At 41.7% G+C, this 20565-nt stretch overlaps 1 protein-coding gene across 1 annotated transcript in view; it reads right to left on the reverse strand.

The window, feature by feature from the left end:
• Positions 1 to 20565, reverse strand: part of CDYL (chromodomain Y like) — a 185830-nt gene that overhangs the window by 8508 nt on the left and 156757 nt on the right. Inside the window, exons 3-4 of the mRNA XM_054020530.1 lie at positions 10201 to 10451; positions 9309 to 9481 (exon numbers count right to left, since the gene is read on the reverse strand). Of these exons, the coding sequence (XP_053876505.1) occupies positions 9309 to 9481; positions 10201 to 10451 (424 nt within the window). The remainder of the gene's footprint in view (positions 1 to 9308; positions 9482 to 10200; positions 10452 to 20565) is intronic.

Raw genomic sequence — 20565 nt, forward strand, 5'->3', positions numbered from 1 at the left:
AAGACAGAAGCATGCAATCAATCACAAGAAATGGCAATGAAGAGGGAATAAAATATTGACAGCCCGGGGGTGACAGTGGCCATTTAAATGTTTATGTTTATGTTTATAGGGTAACAGCTCAGAATACTTCTCAACATATCACATAATTTGGATTTGGTGAAATTTTCTCTCTTCCCATATCCAAAGTTTATTCCAAACTTGATTACCTCACAAACACGAAGCACCTTCAAGCAACTATTACATTGAAATGTGTAATATTTTTGAGACCTAATTTAGAATTGGGAAGGGAAGATGGGGGATTATATTGTGGGGAGGGGGCAAGAGAGCCCCTGGCATGAGGGAGGGATTGTAGGGAGTTCCTGAAATAGAGGGGAATGGGAGGATGACACACACGGAACTTGTGGGGATGGGGGAGAAATGGAGGGATGCAAGGAGCCTCTCATATGTGCAACAAAGCATGCAACCCTCAAGTATGTAAACATCTCAGGACAACAGCCCTTTCTGTTTAGCTCGCTGATTCTGGCTTTGCATTAAAAACGACTCCTAAGTGAGAAGGTCTGGGATAGACTTGAAAAAGCTGAGTAGTCTTGTCTGCAGTAGAGAACACCACCACCAACACTTTCAAAGGTGTGACTGCCTGGGGTAGGAGTACTGCATGAACGCATTATACTGGTGCAGCTTTCTGTTCACAATAGCCCTGCAATGGTGCTGGCTATCCTCATGCACTATTGCCGAGGTGCGGTACAAGTACAGCAAGCACTTCCAAAAGTGTTGGCATTGTTTATGCTAGAAAAATTCAGCAAAGTCAACATATTATTGTTTAATCAGGCCAAAAAGGATGGAGACAAAAATGAACATGATGAGACAAAAGGAAACAGGCTTGATTAGGCACTGTACTGTCTGAAACCACAAATGTTTTGAAACAGTGAAATATAGTAGTTGTAAAATAGTGGCAAATCAGTTTCCACATCTGTATATAATCTTGCTGCTTCTTTGAGTGATGGTCCATATACGGATTGCAAACGTGGATGTGCAGGTGTGCCATGTACCAGAGCCAGAAGTTTTTCGTAGCAGTGCCCGTTGACCCACACGTGCATCGTGCATTCCCTTGTGTTTGCAGCTGAGGCTATAATAGGCTGTGTGGGTCAATGCTGTTCCAGTTCCCTCCTACTGCTGCATGACTGGAGTTGGAACCCCCGTTCCTCTACGCTCTTAGCTCCGCTGAGAGAGTGATCTTTGCCCTTTTATCTGTATATAGTTGTAAATAGTTTGTTTTTCCTTGCAGTTAGTAGAGTTAGTGTAGTTTTCTCCCTCTTTGGAGGGCAAACCCCCACCCCCACGTCCCCGCCACCCAAATACAGGGACTATGCCCTGTGAGGCTGGCTTTAAGAACTGTGCATTGTGCCCATGCTCATTTTTGGTGAGCGACGAGCAGCAACACTGCTTGTATTGCCTCAGAGAGGCCCATGTTGCCATCCATTGCAGCATTTGCAAAGTGTTCCAGGCCTGAATGCAAGGGCCTTGAGATCATCACCACAGGAAATTCCTCATGGAGGAGGCCATGTGCCCGTGTGTGCATTCAGACCTGGAACTGGCAGAACTGGTGGTGCACACACACCCCCTCCCTCCATAACCGGTGACCAGCGCTCCTCCAAGCACCGGATCCACTGGTCCCGTGACTGTCGGAGAAGCCATGAGGGGAAAAAGCACAGCCCTGGCCACAAGAGCAGATCCCTGACCAGGACGCCGCGTTCCCTCTCTGAGCCATGCCAAGTCGTGCATTGGCCTGACCACTCCACCGCCTAAGGATCCCAGACTTGAGGGTAAGGCAAAAAAGAAACATGATCCAATGGTACTGTCGGCTCCACCTGTGCCCACGCCGGTGCTCTCCCCATTGCGTTTACCGCCCATCCCACCAGCTCACCTAATGCCGCCTGGACCCTCGGGGCCACCTCACGACACCCCACAGCTCTGGTCGCCTAGACCCACTGCTCTCTACTGAGGTCACCGCTCCTCTCCACTCACCCCTGGGACCTGCTGATAGGCAGAGACCCTTACTTCGGGCCTTATAGGCTGCCCTGTGATCCAAACTCAACTCCCATCACCCATCCCCCAGCTCCTCATCTGGCAACCTCTGTTTACAAGGAAGACAAACCAGACGTTGTCTGTGGCCTCCTCTTCCCTGGATGAGGCGCTTATCCCTTCCTTGCTCGCCCCACCTGACAACTACTGTCCATACAGACGCTCCCCAACTTATAAAAGCATTCCATTCCGGAATGCCTTGCGTAATTCGAATTTTGCATAAGTCGGAAACGTATACCCGACAATTATGCAAAAAAACAAAAACACCCCCCCCAAAACAACAAACAAACAAACCCTCCTATCTCTAGCTTACGGAACTTTTCCCGTAAGTGCGGATTTGAGTAAGTCGGGTTTGCGTAACCTGGAGGGCGTCTGTAGCAGGAACTGCTCCAGCGGGTGGCAATGGCTCTGGGAATCCTGGCATAGGAAATCCAGGACACACACCATCAATTACTGGACATCCTCCAACTGCAGGGACCCTCTTGCATGACCCTTCCTGTCAACAAGGCTATTTTACAGCCAGCACAAGCGGTCTGGCATACCCCACCTCCTGTGCTCCCACTCCCAAAAGGGCTGAATAGAGATACTTCATCCCTGCCACGGGTGCAAACTTGCTCTTCACCCACCCATCTCCCAACTCTCTAGTGATCCACCCAGCAATGAAGTGGGTCCACCAGCAACCCCAATGCTCCACTCCCCCGGACAGAGGGGCAAAAAAGATTGACCTGCTCAGCAGGAAGGTCTACTCTTCAGCAGAGCTCCAATATTACATCGCGAACTATCAAGCCCTGCTTGCGAAATATGATTTTCTTAACTTCTCAAAACACGCTGAGTTTAAAGATCAACTGCCAGCAGACAAGCAACAGCAGTTCCAAATTCTCTTGGATGAGGGGAAACTCAGGGAAAAGTTGGCCTCCAAGTTGCTGTGGATGCGGCCGACACAGCCTCTCAGGCACTGGCAACTGGTGTTGTGCTCTGCAGAGACGCATGGCTGTAGTTCTTTGGTTTCCCGCAGGAGGTCCAAACCACCACTGAAGACCTCCTTTTCGATACACGAAAACAATTCAACAACAACAAAAAAAAAATGGATGACTCTCTCCATTCCCTAAAGAATTCGTGAGCTATCCTCCACTTCCTCGGCATCTATGCCCCAGCCCTGAGGTGCAGGTAGAAACAATTGTTCTGCCCCCGATCACTCGCCTCCTACCCACCCTATTATCAGCAGTAAAAGGAACCACAACGTTGAGGTCAATAGTCACACAGGCCACAATATATGGCCTCTGCCACAACTACCTCCTTGACCCAGCAGCAGTCAAAACAGCAGTTTTGACACATTAGTCAAGATCTACAAACCACTCCCAATCCCTACTGCGGCACCCCATATCATCTTAGGGGGCCATCTTGCCCCATTCTCCCACAATTGGGGAAAGATCACCACGGGTACTGGAGGTCATCTATCATGGAAACTCCACAGAATTCTTCTTGTTTCTTCATCACCCTGGACCCCCGGGGGGACCCATCCCATTAATCCCTCCTCCAACAAGAAGCCAATGCTCTTCTCCTCAAGGGCGCCATAAAGCTTGTCCTGTTTCACTACAGGGAATATGGCTTTTACTCTGCATACTTCCTCATCCCGCAGAAAGGCAGAGGCTAGAGACCTGTCCTGGACCTCTGAGTACTCAACAGATTCATTAAGAAATCCAAAGTTTGCATGGTGAGGCTCACGTTGATTATCCTCTCTCCCCACTAGGGAGCCTGGTTTGCAGGTCTCGACATGAAGGATGTCTATTTCCACATTGATACTCACCTGGCCCACCGTAAGTTTCTTCAGTTCATGGTGGGACACCACCATTACCAATTCTGAGTGCTCCCCTTCAGTACAGTTATAGCTCCATGAGTCCTCACAAAAGTCGCACACATGCGATGCCTGGGCTACCCCATGTTTCCTTACCTAGACAACTGGCTCCTCATTGCACTTTCCCAAGTCCTCATCGTAGCCATCCTACCTCTTCGCACCTTTCTTACCTCCCTTGGCATTTGCATCAACAAGGAGAAGTCAGTCTTCGTCCCTTCCCAGATGATCAACCTTATTGGGGCCTGACTGGATTGAATCGTGGCACATGCCTTGCTCCCAGAGGACCACTTCACTATGTTCAATTCCTCAATCATGAACTTACGCTGCCAATCCCGCACCACCATCCGCTACTGTCTCTCCCTTCTGGGACATATGGCAGCCTGCACCGACGTAATGCCCCATGCCCGCCTCCACATGCGGTGTCTTCAGATGTGACTCCTCTCCATCTACAGACCATACAGAAACCATACTGACAGAGTTCGACTTTCCCAGACGGTCCTAGTCTTCTTTACATGGTGGACCAACCCCTCCAAGGTCATGACTGGTTCCCCTTTTTTCTCCTCCTACCCCGCAAGCCACCATCATTACAGATGCCTCCCTCACAGGCTAGGGGGCCCACTTGGCTCACCACAGAGCCCAATGCCAAGATGCATATCAACATCTTGGAGCTGAGAGCGGTCTGTTTTGCATGCCGTGCCTTCCTTCCTCTCATATGGTCCTGCCACATTCAACTGCTCTCAGACAACATCGCAGCAATTGTTTATATTAACAAGTAGGGCAGGGCCAAGTCTCCCTCCCTCTGTGTGGGGTCCATCCATCTGTGGAACTGATGCATCAAACACCAAGTCACACTCCAGGCCACATACCTCCTAGGCACCCAAAACTCCCTCGCAGACACGCTCAACAGGTCCTTTCACGTGAACCACGAGTGGGAGTTGCACAACGCCACTCTCCAATAGCTCTTCAGCAGCGGGGGCATCCCCCATTGGGACCTCTTTGGGACCACAGAGAATCGCAAACTGCTCCTTTATTGCTTCAGAGAGGGCCATGGGCGGCGACTCACAGGGAGATGCCCTTCTCCTCCCCTGGATGGGTGATCTCTGCTATGCCTTTCTCCCCATTCCCCTCCTCCCACAAGTCTAAGGCAAAATTCGCAAGAACCGAGCTACGGCGATCCTGGTAGCTCCATTCTGGCCTCGTTAGTATTGGTTCACAGACCTCTTCCGCCTCTCCCCTCGTACACCATTCTGCCTCTGCACATGCCTGAATCTCCTCACTCAGCGTCATCCCAATCCAGGCCCTATCCACCTCACAACCTGGTTTTTGGATGGAGCTTGGGGATAGACAAGAGGTTTTTGACCCTAGTGTGCCATATCCTTATGCAAAGCAGGAGGGTGTCCACCACCTGCTACTGGGAGCAGTAGAAGTGCTTCGCCTTATCCGTGCACCGCCATCGCCACCCACTGGAGACGATCTCCATACTCATCATCCTTGATTACTTCCTTTAACTTTAAATGTTGGACCTCACCATCAGTTCCATACGGGTCCATCTGGCAGCGCTTAGTGCCCTTTTCCCCCATTTCTGTGTCCATACACCCTACTACTGTACACTTCCTAAAAGGTCTGCTTAATACCTTCTCGTGGGTGCTCAAACTCCCACCTTCATTGGACTGTAACCTGGTCCTCTCCACGCTCACAAAACCGCCCTTCGAGCCCCTCACCACATGCTCTCTCTCCCACCTCTCCATGAAGGTTATCTTCTTAGCTGCCATTACCTCGGCAAGTTGGTCAGCAACCTTATGGCCACAATAGCTGACCCCCTCCTTACACGGTCTTCCACAAAAAGTTAAAGTTTTGCTGTGGCTGCGCCCCAATTTCTTCCTAAAGGTGGAAGCAGAAGTCCACTTGAATCAGTGCATTCACCTCCCACTCTTCTATCCTAAACCTATGCCTCCCATGTGCCAGAACACTGCATTCCCTCAACGTTCAACATGTGCTGGCGCTCTACCTACAATGCACCCATGCCTTTTGGGTATCACCAACAGTCTTTATCACCATTGCCAACGGATGCAAAGGTCTAGCCCTCTGACAGCGAATCTCCAAGTGGATTTCAGGGTGCATTCATGAATGTTACATGTGCACCGATATCCCCCACCTCCTGGATTCACGGTGCACTCTAACTTGAGCGCTCAGCAACCACATTTGCCTGTTTCATGGATGTTCTGTGGCAAGACATCTGCCGCACAGCATGGCGCTTCGTTCACAGTTTCATGTCTCACTATGCCATTGTCCTGGCACCAGCTGCAGATGCAGTTATAGGCCGTGTTGTACTCCAGATCACACTTCCTCACACCCACCTCCATGCTGATCACTTACCTGTAACAGAAGGCTCTTTGAGATGCGTGGTCTCTATTTGGATTCCAAGACCCACCCTCCATCCCCTCTGCTTTGGCCTAGACTACTTAGTGGTAAGAGGAATACTGGAGTGGCATCAACTCACACATCCTATTATAGCCCTGGCTGCAAACAAGAGGATGATGCACGATGCACATGTGGGTCAACGGGCAGTGCTACGAAAACCTTCTAGCTCCGGCGCATGGCACGCCTGCGCACCTACATTTGGAATCCAAAATGGGACCACATATTTCAAAGAACCTCCAGTTACAGGTAAGTAACCTCCTCTTTCTCAAGACAGAAAGGGGGTCTGACATTAAAAGAATTCTGTGGAGAAACCTGCTGATATTAAAAAAGTACCTATATTTCCTTAGTTTGATTTTCTTCCCACTATAAAAATAAAAAAAATCTATTCCTTAGAACAAAGCCCTAAGAGCCGAGAAGTAGGCAGCAAAGTGCCAAAGCTTTCTTTAAGATGTTTTGGAATGCACAGACTGGGCTGTTACTCCTTTGCTGTCAGAAAGGGTGTTACCTGGTGAGTTTAAGACAGGATTTGAATTTCAGATATTTTCTAAAGCCTCCTCATCTCAGGAGGAAAATATGAGGAAGGCAGCTTAGGATGGTAGGGAAAGGGAAGACCTTTTGGCCCAGTATGGTATCTCAGAATCTGATTAAGGTCTTGTCCTATCAGATGGTGGTCCCTGACTGGTATGAACATCAGTACAAATTCTGAAGGAAAACGCACTATTCTAGGTCATAAAACACTTCTCTTGGTCACTGTGTTGCTAGCTATCATTTTCAGCAGAGGACGCAAAACTTAATCACAAATGAACCATTATCTTGTGTTATTGCTTCTAATTTGGCTTTCTTGAAGGAGCAAGGCATCTTAATGTCAATGAACTCAGCTGAAAACATTTTTGGCCATGTAATACATACTGACCACAACAGCTAGCCAGCAGACTGGGCTCAGAAACAGCTTAACAGAAGAGGGTTTTAGAAGGCTGAGCCTATATGCCCCTTCCTTAGAGCAAAAAATCACTATCCTAGAGGGTAGGGCAGAAAAACTGTCTTTTAGGGTTGGCATTTCTACCCCTTTTATCTAATTAGTCTCAGTCACGTTGTGCTTAAAGTCCATGATTCCAGAACAAAAGTTGTAATAGATTTTATATGACTTAAATAAGGCAGAATGGAGATTGCCCCCTTCACCTCAATGGTTTTCTCCAATTTTCAGCTGGTAGAATTGTACAGGAGCTCCTTTTTGCTTCATAATTAAAAAAAATAGACGATAAAATGTTTGTAAAAATTTGAGAATTTGAGCCATAGCTACAGCGTTTCATCAACATAATGCAGTTGTTGGAAAACAACGAACCGTCCTACTGTAGTTAGGTTATAGTTAGCCTTCTATAACCTATTCTTTCTTGTAATAGTTTAATGCTAAGTAGGTAGTGAGTTCCTGTATTTTGACACCTTTTGTTTTCTCTTTGCATTTCTGTAGCTTCTTCTGCCTGTCCATTTAGAATAAACATTGTATTGAAATTTCTTATTTCAGCTATTCAAGAATCTCAGAATAGCAGGCAATATCAATTTTTTTCCTCACTAAAAGATAGAAGGGCAACCTTTAAAACCGAAGGCCTGATTTAACATCCATTTAAGTAAATGAAAAGATTCCCAGAGACTCTAATGGAAGATGGATCAGGCCCAAACAGAGCTTAAGAATCTGGCATCAACTGTATTTTTTTAGGAAATGTTTTAAACTAAAAGAACTCACAAATACACCTACATTTGTAAGGTCAGGTGTTCCCAGTATTGAGTGATTTTTAACCCCTGATGTTCCTGCCAGACAGAATTGTGGGAAAACTTTCGCACTACTGGTGAAACTAACAAAGAAACCCTATCTAAAAAGAAGCTAGTTCTTGGAGAGTTAGGTGCTAAATACCTTTGAGGAGCTGGGTTTAGAGCTTGTCTCCTGGGGAAACTGACAGGAATAGCTATTTCTATTAGACAATAAAATATGACCTGAAGTGGATTAAGTTAAAACTGGAAAAAGATATTCTTATTCTAGAATAAAAAAGTCTCCAAACAGGGAGTAATTCTGGAACAGCTATAGCACTTTAAATTCTCACTCTACCTTTTCTAGGCATAATTTCCCCATGTAGGCAAGCCCTTATTAGCCACTTGTTTCAAATGGCTTCACCACTTACATAATCAATGAACACTTGAAACCTTTTATCTTTTTTCAAGAAAGCTAAGAGTGAATTATGAGCATTAGTTCTTCCATCTATATTTTTGGATATTTACCTGAATGTTTACATGTAGCATAATCAAAATGCAATAGGAAACCAGTTTACAAGTTACATGGGGAAAAATATCCTTGAGATATTGTAAGAGGTACACATTAAATGCTTATAATCCAACACAGGCACAGTGTCCATCTCAGCGGCATGTTTCTTTCATTACAAATTATGCTTTATAAGACAATTAAGTTCATTTATTTGAATATGGAATTTGACAGCTAGCTAGGCTGTTGCTCACAAAGATTAAGCCATCCCTTTAGAATGTCTGTCATTCTACCTTATTTATATGGACTTTGTTCAATCTATTCTTTCAGCACATTTATATATTGTTTGTACTGCTTTTGAACAATACATTTAAAATAATCTTTTAAAAGCATTTCTCAGGTCTGTGTTGTTTATATTAGGAACACCATCATGCTAAGTTTTTATCAGACACAGGGGCTCTAATTCAACATGGCAAAAATGGAGTAAAAAGCTATGAATAAAATGTCAACTTGAACAGAAAGGTACAAGTAATATAAACAAGTTATGCACACTGTATATTATCAAAACTGAACGTTTGACCACACTAAATTCCTACTAAGAAGAATATAGTTAGATCTTTTATGAGATAAATTAAAAATAAACTAGTTTAGACAATGAAAAAAATCAACACTTAAATGACTGAAAACAATTTTACATACCTAATAGCTTCTGCCATCTTAGTGCTTTCCCTTTTTCTATCATCTGTTAAACGTCGTATAAAATAAATAAAATCAAGACCACAGCAGAAGACACTACCAACTGCACTGAGCAGCACAAGTTTACTGTCATCTGCAGCTGCTGTATTCAGTGCACTTTGGACTTCCTTCATTACCTGAAAATCAGCAGGAATTAAATTCGTCAGACTCTTTTTATTGTGTTATTAAAAAGTAACAAACTGTTGTTCTTTTTTGACAGGTCTGAATCTGAACTTTTACATTCCTGTGTATTCCCTAGTATCTGGGATACTTGCAAATTCTGCTGCAGGTGTTTGTTTAAACACATTCAAATTTTTCATTGTCCAAAGGAAAAGAGAGTCTAGTAATGTATGTTAAAAAATGTGCAGATCACAAATATGATTACACTGAGATAATGTAACCATTAGGAAGAAATCCAGCAGCCTGCATCTGTTGCTATAGCACTCTCTCAGTATTTCTGTAATTTGAACACCAGGTGGCATATGCAACCAGTTCAGAAAAATGACTTGAATTTAGGCTGAAGTTTATTTCAAGTCACACTTAATAAACCACTAAGTTTATTATGAAAGGCTGCAACTCTAAATATTCAGATAATGTAGTGTATTGTACAGTGTTAATAAATAAAACTGAAACATACTAAGATTCAGATTTTAAAAGGCAAGAAAGTATAATATTTACACATTTATAATACTTTAAATGCACTAGTATGACTTTTCTGGAACCTACTGAACTATAAGTTGTTTTTTCATATTTCTGTGATTAATAATAATACTGTAATTATTGAAAATATTTGTACCACCACCCCCAAAAAGCAAGCAAACAAACAAATCAAACCACATAAAACAAACATTCTAACCTCTGGATTTAGTGAGTTGTTGTCAGATGATTTTGTTGATAGCAAAACGTGCGTGAATCCGTCTTGTTTCCTGACAACAATGTCTCTATACCGGTAAGCACTTTCAGTTTGTCTCACGCTGAAACGTAGCCTCTTGTCAAAAGGTTGGTCTCTCCTATCATCAATAAATCTCCTTTTGCTGGCTGTCACTCCTGTTACAGATGTTTGTATGTTGGTTGTACCGTTGGCTGCTAATGCTTCAATAAAGGTACCTGTAAAGAGTTTGAAACAACAGTGTTCTATTAATTTAGTTCTATAGCTGGAAAATCTCTTATCATGGAGACATGTCAGTCAAAGCATACTATGACAATATACAAAAACAAGTGCCTTTGTTCTCTGCCATTTGGCAAACATTTAAAAAAATTGTACATGGAACCAAACCTGAAAGCAAAATACTGCAAAGGATGAAATACTTGAAGCGTGAATTTTAAGGCTATGAGAAAAGAAATTTTTAAATGGAATAATTTTTGCCCATTCTTCTTTTACCTGATTATTCCTAAAACTGGAAAACTCTTTACTTGGGGATCCTACCAGTAGTACAATTAAGACATTTTTAGAAATATATTAAAATAAAAGAAATGACAAAGATGCACTACCTGAGGAAATTTGCTTTTCCCCTCCTCTAAGTGGCCTAAAATCTTCAAAACCATATACAAAAGAGAAAGTGAAGGACTTTGTTTTAACTAAAAGTGGGAACTCAATAAACTCCTGACCAAACTCACACCTTTGACAAAAATCAAGTAAAAGAGTTGGACTAACAAGACCATATAGAGTATATGAATGTTTATAGAAAGGTAGGAACAGGGAACACAGGACAGTCTTAGTGAAAGATACAGAATCAATCTCTGAAGTGGAAGGGTGTAATGGGAGACATGGAAATATGGCCCTTCTTGACCTACATAATTCTTTCCATTAATACTTTGCCTTTCTGATCTTGCTCAAAGTGATCTTAGCTTAACAGAGATAAGGTTAACATGTGACTAGATTATAGTCAATTAGTACCTACATGGGGATAAAATATTTAATAATGGGGCTCTTCATCTAACAGGATCCAATGGCTGGAAGTTGAAGCTAGACAAGTTCAAACTGGAACTAAGGTGTACATTTTTTTAACAGTAAGAGTAATTAAACATTGGAACAATTTACCAAGGGTCGTGGTGGATTCTCCATCACTAATAATTTTAAAATCAGTACTGCATGTTTTCCTAAAAGATCTGTTCTTTATATGGGGATTATTTTGGGGAAGTTCTATAGCCTGTGTGACACAGGAGGTCAGCCTAGATGATCACAATGGTCCCTTCTGGCCTTGGAATCTGAGAGTCTATGAAAATTTTAATTGGTGGAATTTCAAAGAATGCAAGTGAACAAGCCACCCAGAGAGTCACAGAAAGTATCAGGTTTTTTTCTACATTCCATGTTGTGAATGTAATATTGTCTAAATTAACATTTATGGGAGGTGCAAAGAACATTATGAGAGATATTCATGTCCAGTAGATAAAGGTGCTTACACACCTTTCAAGATCCATGGGTCCTACACGTACCTATCACAAAATGTGGTGTACCCTCATCCAGTGCACTACATTTCCCAATAACAACTATGTTGGTGAAACCAATCACTACACTCTTGAAGGAATTCACACAGAAAAATGATAAAAGACAAAAACATTGTATCACCCGTGGGCAAATGCTTTTCACAAAATGATCGCTCCATAGCTGACCTCTCAGCCCTTGTCCTCAAAGAAACCCTGCTCAACACCTTAAAAGACAAGCCTTAGAGCTTAAATTCATAACTTTCCTAAACACTAAAACTCATGGTCTTAAGACACTGTATTTATGACTTATTACAACAATCTTTAATCACTAACTTCCCTTTTTTGTTCTATGGCAGCAGAGGTGTTAATGGGCCAGTTCATTTTGATTGGTCTCTGGCAATGTGTGTTAATGACTTATGCTAAACAATCTGTTCCACCTTTAGCTCACACTTTGAGTATTTTTCCCAGACCTGAAGAAGAGCTCTGTGTTGCTAGAAAGCGCATCTCTTTCATCAACAGAAGGAGGTCCAATATATAGATGCCGACCCCGTGCTCAGCACCTATCAGCCACAGCTGTTTGGTGGCTTGGGGACGAGCTTGGGGGAGGGTGGAGTGTGATGGATGGGGACCTTGAGGAAGAGATGGAGTGAGGGCAGGGCCCCGGGGGAGGGAAGAGGCAGGGCGAGGGCGGGACTTGGGGAGGAGTACCCCCAGGGTAAACTAGAAGTTGGTGCCTGTGGTCCAATAAAAGATATTACCTCACCTATCTTGTCTCTCCAATAGATAAAGGGACATTTCTCAGTAGAGATTTGCATGTTGCCATCTGAAACCTGTGTAAAGCTGCAATTCAAATATGAAAAGGAGAAACACTGGAAAGGTGTACTACCAGGCTAAACCACAAATCTGTTTTTTTTTTTTTTTTTTTTTTTTCATATTTTCATGTTTAACAAAAGATGAGAGCCCATTTGTCAAATATTTAAAGATTAACTATGGCCCTGATCCCCCAATGGGATCCCCAGGACCCATAATTGTACATATTATATCTTAAAGATAGCTAAAATGAAACTTATAGACAAGCCTTAATAAAAAACAAAACAAAACAAACAGTGGTGGAGCTTGTTTAATTACTGTAATTTCCCTTGGAATAATTCATCCTGTTTAGCTGAAGTAGCTACATGAGATATTTAAAAACTGTGACTAATGTATAGTGCTGTCACTTTAAAAGAGTATGTGTGGGAGACTTGTGGGTCCCATGAGGACATTATGTACGTTTACCTAAATAGTTTGCTACACTATTACTGTAATTGGGATATTACTTGTTATTTTTGGCCAGATTTGAATTAGGAATTACACTGCACTAATAAAAAGATATTTCAAATAAAATAAACTTTGAGAGTGCATCAGTTTCTCTAACATTTACTTTGTTACTTTTCTCTTTCAAACAAACAGAACCCTTAAAAAAATAAATGTAGCACTTCGTATGTAATGCATTTGCAAATAAAAGTACTTCTGATTAAAAATCCCATAAGATGATTAATTATGTAAATTGTCAATTCAATTGAAAAATTTTATTTTTCTTTTTAGTATCTTTTATATCCTCTGACTTATAGCATTAATAATCTACTGCTCTCTCTCTATAACAATTTGTATGGAGAAGATAAAGAGAATTCAAGGTTTTTCCACAGTCATTTAAAGGGAAGAGATTGAGAATGGTCCACAAACTGAATCCATTTTTTTCAAAGAAGATAGAGGGAGAAAAGTAATGTGGAAGATTGATGTTATTTTATGTTGTCATAGAAGATTCACATTTATTCCTATATTTTCCAGTTTATCAAATTCTCTTTCACTTCAGCAGAATAAATAAAACTTAATAATGAATACAAAATTTGAAATTGCTTGTAGGAGTTCACATCAGATATTTTTCTCTTTTTAAAACACAACAGGGATGATCATAGTTCTATAGAACAGGGGCTCTCAACCATTTTCTTTCTGAGGGCCCCCCACCATGTTATAAAAATTCCAGGGCTGTGGGGAGGAAGGACTCAGAGTTTCAGCCGTGGGGGGCCTCCGGGCTTCAGTGAGGGGAGTGTGTGTGTGTGCGGGGCACCTCAGGGCTTCTGCCCTGTGGGTCTCCAGTGCTCTGACATCCTACCCACAGGGTGCCAGTGCTTGGGGCTTCAGCTGCAGGATGCCAAGGCTCAGGGCTTCGGGCTTCATCTGCAGGGCACCACAGCTTGGGCTCTGAGCTTTCTGCCCTGGTCCTCAGCCAATCTTACACTGATCCTGCTTCACAGATCCCCTGAGGTCCATAGACCCACAGTTGAGAACCGCTGCTATAGTGGAGAAGTTGCAAGAACACAATATTCTGTTTTTCATTAGCAACTGAAGATGAAGTGGCATTAGTTTTTGCAATGATTTGGTTTTCATTATGAAAGATATATCAATACAATTCAAATCACCTCTACTTTGAGACTTAGGAGGTCATGACAGAACAGCAAAAATTACAACATTCAGGAAAACTGTAGAGAACTTAGGTTTTTGCTCATAACTTATACTACTAAAGATGTCCTCTTGTATCAAATAACTGCTTTAGAGATTCTAGAAGCAATGAGATACTTAACATCACCCTCCCCCCCCTAAAAAACCCCCAAAACCTCAAGCCTTCTTTGTCAAGGTAGACCAAGATATAAAGGTCAGAGAGCAATTTCCCTGCTTATCGGACAACACACACGAGTAAGTGCACACATATATTACAGCACTGGATGGTAGGTATAGTTCAAAACCCAAGATAAAATACAACTGGGCAGCTGCACTTAAATGGAAGGAGATCTATGGTTTAAATCAGTGTTTCCCAAACTTGGGACGCCGCTTGTTCAGGGAAAGCCCCTGGCGGGGCGGGCTGGTTTGTTTACCTGCCGCGTCCACAGGTTTGGCCGATCGTGGCTCCCACTGGCCGCGGTTCGCCGCTCCAGGCCAATGGGGCTGCAGGAAGCAGCGCGGGTTGCGGGACGTGCTGGCCGCCCTTCCCACAGCCCCCATTAGCCTGGAGCGGCGAACCGCGGCCAGTGGGAGCCGCAATTGGCCGAACCTGTGGACGCGGTAGGGTAAACAAACCGGCCTGGCGTGCCAGAGGCTTTCCCTGAACAAGCGGCGGCCCAAGTTTGAGAAGCACTGGTTTAAATAGTTGTTCACTTTTAATCGCTGAAAACAAACAAACATTCTGACTATATTAATGGACCAGGGCCACAGACTTGCTGACTTAAGAAAAAAGTGCATATTTTTCTGGCAAGGAATTTCAGCCAATTTCTTTTAATCAGAAAATTACATTCATAGATCAAGAATACTGGATCAGTATCTATTAACACATGTTGGTTATAGGACCACCACGGTACATAATAGGATTTACTGGACCTTGAAATGTAGTGTACAGTTTCTCATGGCTTTTAGTCATAAAACTGAAGAAAAGAATTACAGAAATTCGATGTAAAGCACTACATTATGTCAAGTAAAAATACACACGCATTAGTCAAGTTACACCACAGTCCTGAAGTAGTCTCAGATTTTTGTTGCAGCAAATGAGCATAAAAGAATCAAACAAATATATATGGACAAATCTTAGAATTGTATTTGCATAATTAACATGAGAAGTCAGTCACTTAGTTCCAAGTAATTTAATACCATACCAATATTTAAACCACAAATTCTGAATTTGTTTTTCACCAAAAGGCAAACAGAAAGATATTCTCTCCATTTCAATTCTTTGAAAAATATATTAGAAAGCATTAAAAAAAAAAATTCTAATCCTGATGGGTAAATGTAAATAGAGTGTTGCTTCAGTGCTGTCTCTGCAGCTTAAAGCTTTGCAATGCAAAGGCAGAGTGAAATTAACAAGACTATCAGTTTCACAGCTACTGCTCAGAACTCAGCAGCAGCAAAGAACCTCCATTTTCATTCAGCTGCTGCTGACAGAAAAACTATGAGCATCAGCAAAGCCAGGCACAGGTGTTATTCATGGGGAAAGATGACCCAATATACAGAAGTTGGAAGGGGACAGAGTAGCAGAGATCTCTTCCCCATTCCTTGCTCTTATTTTTACCATAGCCAAGAAACTTTGAAGTAGGGACAAAAGAAAAAACTCTTCCTTTGTGGTATCTAGAGGGAGTGGCAATTGAAACATTTCAGATACCTGCTAGCCAGAGGGTGATACTGGAAAAAAGAACCAAAAGAGGATGCCATGACAGTGCTCAGGGTAAAATCCCAGGACTTTCATCCTTCATACCAGCCACTGGAAGCCCCTCAACCTTGCTGGTGGTGCCATCCCCTTTCATATCCATCTCTTGACTTGTAGGTTTACTTATATGGCTGGCTGGAGTCTAGTATTTTCCCCGTGATTAAAAGCAAATTAAGAATGTAATATAGGACACAAATATACAGTAACACTGAGAGCCAAACAATCTTTTTTTCCCCACACAGTAATTTTCAGTACATACATACTAGAGAAACTAAAACTGAAATAATTAAATCTGAATAAGGGCTTTGTTAATCAGAAGCCCTCTTTTTGAATAACTGAATTAAGAATCCAGGACAAACACCATCATCACTAAGCTTTTTAAAAAAGCTATTTACACAAATATAACTCTTATTTCTGCTTGAAACTTGTGCAGTATTACCGTATATACATGTTGATAAGCCAAATATTTTTGATAAGCATCGAAGAGCGGGGGTCGGCTTATAAACGGGTCTACACCAAAATTTGATGATTTTAAACTCTATGGAATTATTGAATTGAATATCTAACGCATTGTCATTTTGTTTACCTGGAGCGTCCGCAGGCATGGAGTCCCTCAGCTCCCTGTGGCTGCGGTTTGCCATTCCCAGACAATGGGAGCTGCGGGAAGTGGTGCCACTTCCCGCAGCTTCCATTGACTGGGAACGGCAAACCGCGGCCACTGGGACTGAGGGCTCCGTGCCTGCGAACACTCCAGGTAAACAAAACATCCAGGCCCGCTAGCGGCTTACCCTAAAGGGCCAGGAGCCAAAGTTTGCCGACCCCTGAAATATAGGGTCGGCTTATGAAAGGGTCAGACAGTTTATGCTATTTTTACCTAACCATCTTGTGGGATCAGCTTATAAACAAACGGGCTAATGAACGAGTATATACGGTACTTTTAAAGTAAAGAATCTTAGCTTTCCAATGACTGCAGGCAAATCCGAGAAACCTGTGTAACTTTAAAGATAGGCATGTTTCAGCACAGATCAGCAGTTTTCCAAAGAAACAGAAACTGAGTGGTAGGCATGAAGGGCAGTTGTGAAAGACTGATGTAAAAAAAATTCAGTGTTAAAAATAATCCTTGTATTTTATGTGAAATGACTGTTTTGGGTGAACACAAACAAAAACAATTCTCTGTCTATACTTGTATCATTTTACAGCTCCAGTATATGAGACTCAAACACCCAGCTCTCCAACTCATACTGCTGTTACTAATGCTCCTCTTCCTCCAAGAAAGTGTCCTTTTGCCCCGGGTCTGCATGCATCACCAATCCACAATTTTACTCAGGTCACCATTAAACCTTTTCCATTTTAGCCTTGGGTAACTAGATAATTACATGTTGGTATCTGAAATATTCCCTAGACCTAGTATACAGAATTGCGCAAGTACAGAGGTAACATGATCCAAGCCCAGATTGGAAAGCTTTATGGGTCACCACTGTGTATACATGGTCCACTTTCTTTCTTCCTTTTCCTGTCTTATCTACGTAGACTAAAAGATCTTCAGGTCAGGGACTCTCTCTTACTAAGTGTTTATACAGTTTAACCCAATGGGGCCCAATCTCAAAAGGTGCTATTGTAATGTAAATAAATAATAATATATGCCAGAGTCATCTTTCTGTCTATGCTTTCTTCAAAGTACTTGAATAAATTACAAAGCAAATACTTTTTAAAAATATTTGAATAGGTTCTAAGAATTCGCACAGCTGGTTCCACAAACCACTCAAAAATATATCAGAAGCTATCAATACCTTCCACTTCCTAAAAGACCTACATTGTATGTCTGCAACATTTTTCGTCTAAGAAAGCCTCATTATTTATAACGTTTAGTCCCCAAATGTGTTAACAATTTTCCTTTAACATGCCATTACAAAGCAACTTGTATAAGTGAAAACAAAATGAAATTACAGTTTTTATTGTATATTTTTGGCAAAAATCAATGTTTTGTTCTGGAAGAGTGATCAGCAAAAGTTTGTCAGTCATGTATGTAAATACAGTTTGTACTAATACGTGTATTGTTCCAGCATATTGGTATTGGCATAGTGCACAAAATACCTATACAACCAGTAACATTCTGAAGGAACCGCATGTTAAAATACAGCCACCAAACAGAAGAGAAGCTTGAGATGTTCACCCCAATCATCTCTGTCAAAGACAATGCCCAAAAATACTCCTTCAAATTATACAAAACTGAATATTATATTACCTTGTCAATCCACACTCAGTATAGCTTTCAGAAACAAGGTGTAAAGATGGGCAGCAAATGGATGTTTCCAAATTGTGTTGTCTCCTTCCTTAATTATATTTTTGAGAAAGTGTTTTTGTTTAAACCCTAATACATACCCTGGTCCCTCAGCCATTCTTTCTGCAAACATGCCACCTAGAATCCCATACATTGGATTCGTCACAGAGTAAGCGGGAAAATTTTGTGGGAGTACTTTATAAAAATAGCAGCAATTCCTAAGTAAATATTACACAATTAAGATAATCTTTCACTGGCTGGATGATTTAATTAATTGGCCATTTCCATCTTAATTTCTATGGAATTGGTTTCCTCAGGAAACATTATGGAAATACATGTGACAGATTTCTTTTCTCTTCTGTATGTTTTGTATGGGTGCGAAATTTAAACAACATTACTGTGGAATAAAGCGTTTTCTAAAGTCTATATTTTTATAAAGTATTACTTTGGAACTGGGTGAAGACAAAGTGAACCTAAGTGTAGGTGTAAAAGAAGAAATATTTTCCAGGCAGAGAATTCTGATTCATGTCCTGCACCAATTTTTATTTTGACTCTCATGCCATATTTAGAGTATTCGGTTCTGTATCAGGACGCAATACACTAGTGTACAGACTCAATGTACAGGTGGGAAATTATTTTCTCTCTGATTACATCACAGTATCAATATTATATCTTCACAATTTTAATGATACCAGCCTTATTGCTTGCCTTTGCTATCAGTATCTTGTAGCCTATATTGCTGCATTCGCTGTTTAATGTCATTCCTTCTCAAAACAATAATGGGAGCAATGTGCATACTGTATAAATAAAAACAGTCTATTTCCACACATTTCTCTACTAGAAAGGAGGTTAACCAGAGCTTTCCTGAACACCCACAAGATGGTCATCTGGCAGAAGACGTACATCATTTCCTCACCTTAAATTTAGATCAGAGTTTGGGCATTTTAAATTTCATTGGTGGAAATAATAGAATTGAAACAGTTACATACTTTTTTGTTTTAATTAAATTACCATACAGTATATTAGACAGACACTTAGTAGTATTATGCCCATAAAAACAGCAGGACTGATGGTATTAACACAGTTTGAGAATGAAGTTCTTAAAAATTGACCTGGAATAATTTTACTAACTCAAACAGAATTATACATTTTCATGCATAAGCTACTTAATGACTTCTCTACAAGTTATTTTACATGAAAAATAAACACACCTCTAAGAATTGTGCCTGCTAGATTATCAAAATGTACCAATCACTCATTGTATGATTCATTTATTTTCAAATTTTAAAGAGAAAATAAGTAGTCCAAATTGTTCAAACCACAAGACTCTGCCCTTTACTAATGCCAGTAAGGCACATAGGCAATTTTTCACCTCTCTTTTATTAGGTTTTAAATTTACTGTTTGACAATTTAGCTGAAACAAGAGATTTAGAACAGACATGCCAAACCTGTGGAAAAAATGCAGAAATTGGGCTTGTTTTTGGCTTAATTGGCTTGTGAGTTGCTTGTTGGCTAGTTTTTGGCTTGTAGCTTGTTGCCTTGGGGGGGGGGGGGAGAAGAGATCGGCTCCTGGCAAGCAGGGGCAAGAAAGTCAGGGGTGCACAGCGGGCCCACCACAGTCCCAGAGTGCATGCTGGGGGGATCTAGTCACATAGTGTTGGGGTTCTTAGGGATTGGCTTGTTTTGAAATGGGATTACCTTGATTTTTGACTTATTGTGAAAATCGGGGTGCTTATTTACCACATGAAAGTTGGTAACTGTGATTTAGAACAACTATCAAAATACTATTGGCTATTCTAAAAAAGAGTGTATAATCATTACAAGAAATCTCACCTGTATGTCATAGGTAAACACTTTTGGTCCATATCAAAGTGAATTGTAAATACTTCTGACATTTGCTCTCCCAGGAACAAGAATTATACCAGGAGCTGTTTCTCGTCGTATGGATAAGATTTTAATATAGAGATTATGAGTGAGATTCTCATGTTTGCTCCAGCCTCTGGGTAAGAAGCAGTTGTAAAGTGGCTCTAAAAGCCCTAATGTGCCTGGGAGAGAATTGTAGTGGGTGTGGCAGGGGGTGGGAGGGATGGTAAGGGGTGGAACCACTGTTATTCCAAAGCAGCTGGGAACTGGCCCAGAACTGCTCAAGCCCCTGGAGTATCCCAGAAATGAAAATCCTTAGTTCCTTAGTGTTCCCTTCCCCACCAATCCTTGGGCTGCTCAGCACAGAGTCTCACTTTGTGTCAAAGACATCTTCTCTTCTGTTCACAGTTGCACACATA

This window comes from Malaclemys terrapin, chromosome 2 (genome assembly GCF_027887155.1).
Source record: "Malaclemys terrapin pileata isolate rMalTer1 chromosome 2, rMalTer1.hap1, whole genome shotgun sequence".
Lineage (NCBI taxonomy): Eukaryota > Metazoa > Chordata > Testudines > Emydidae > Malaclemys > Malaclemys terrapin.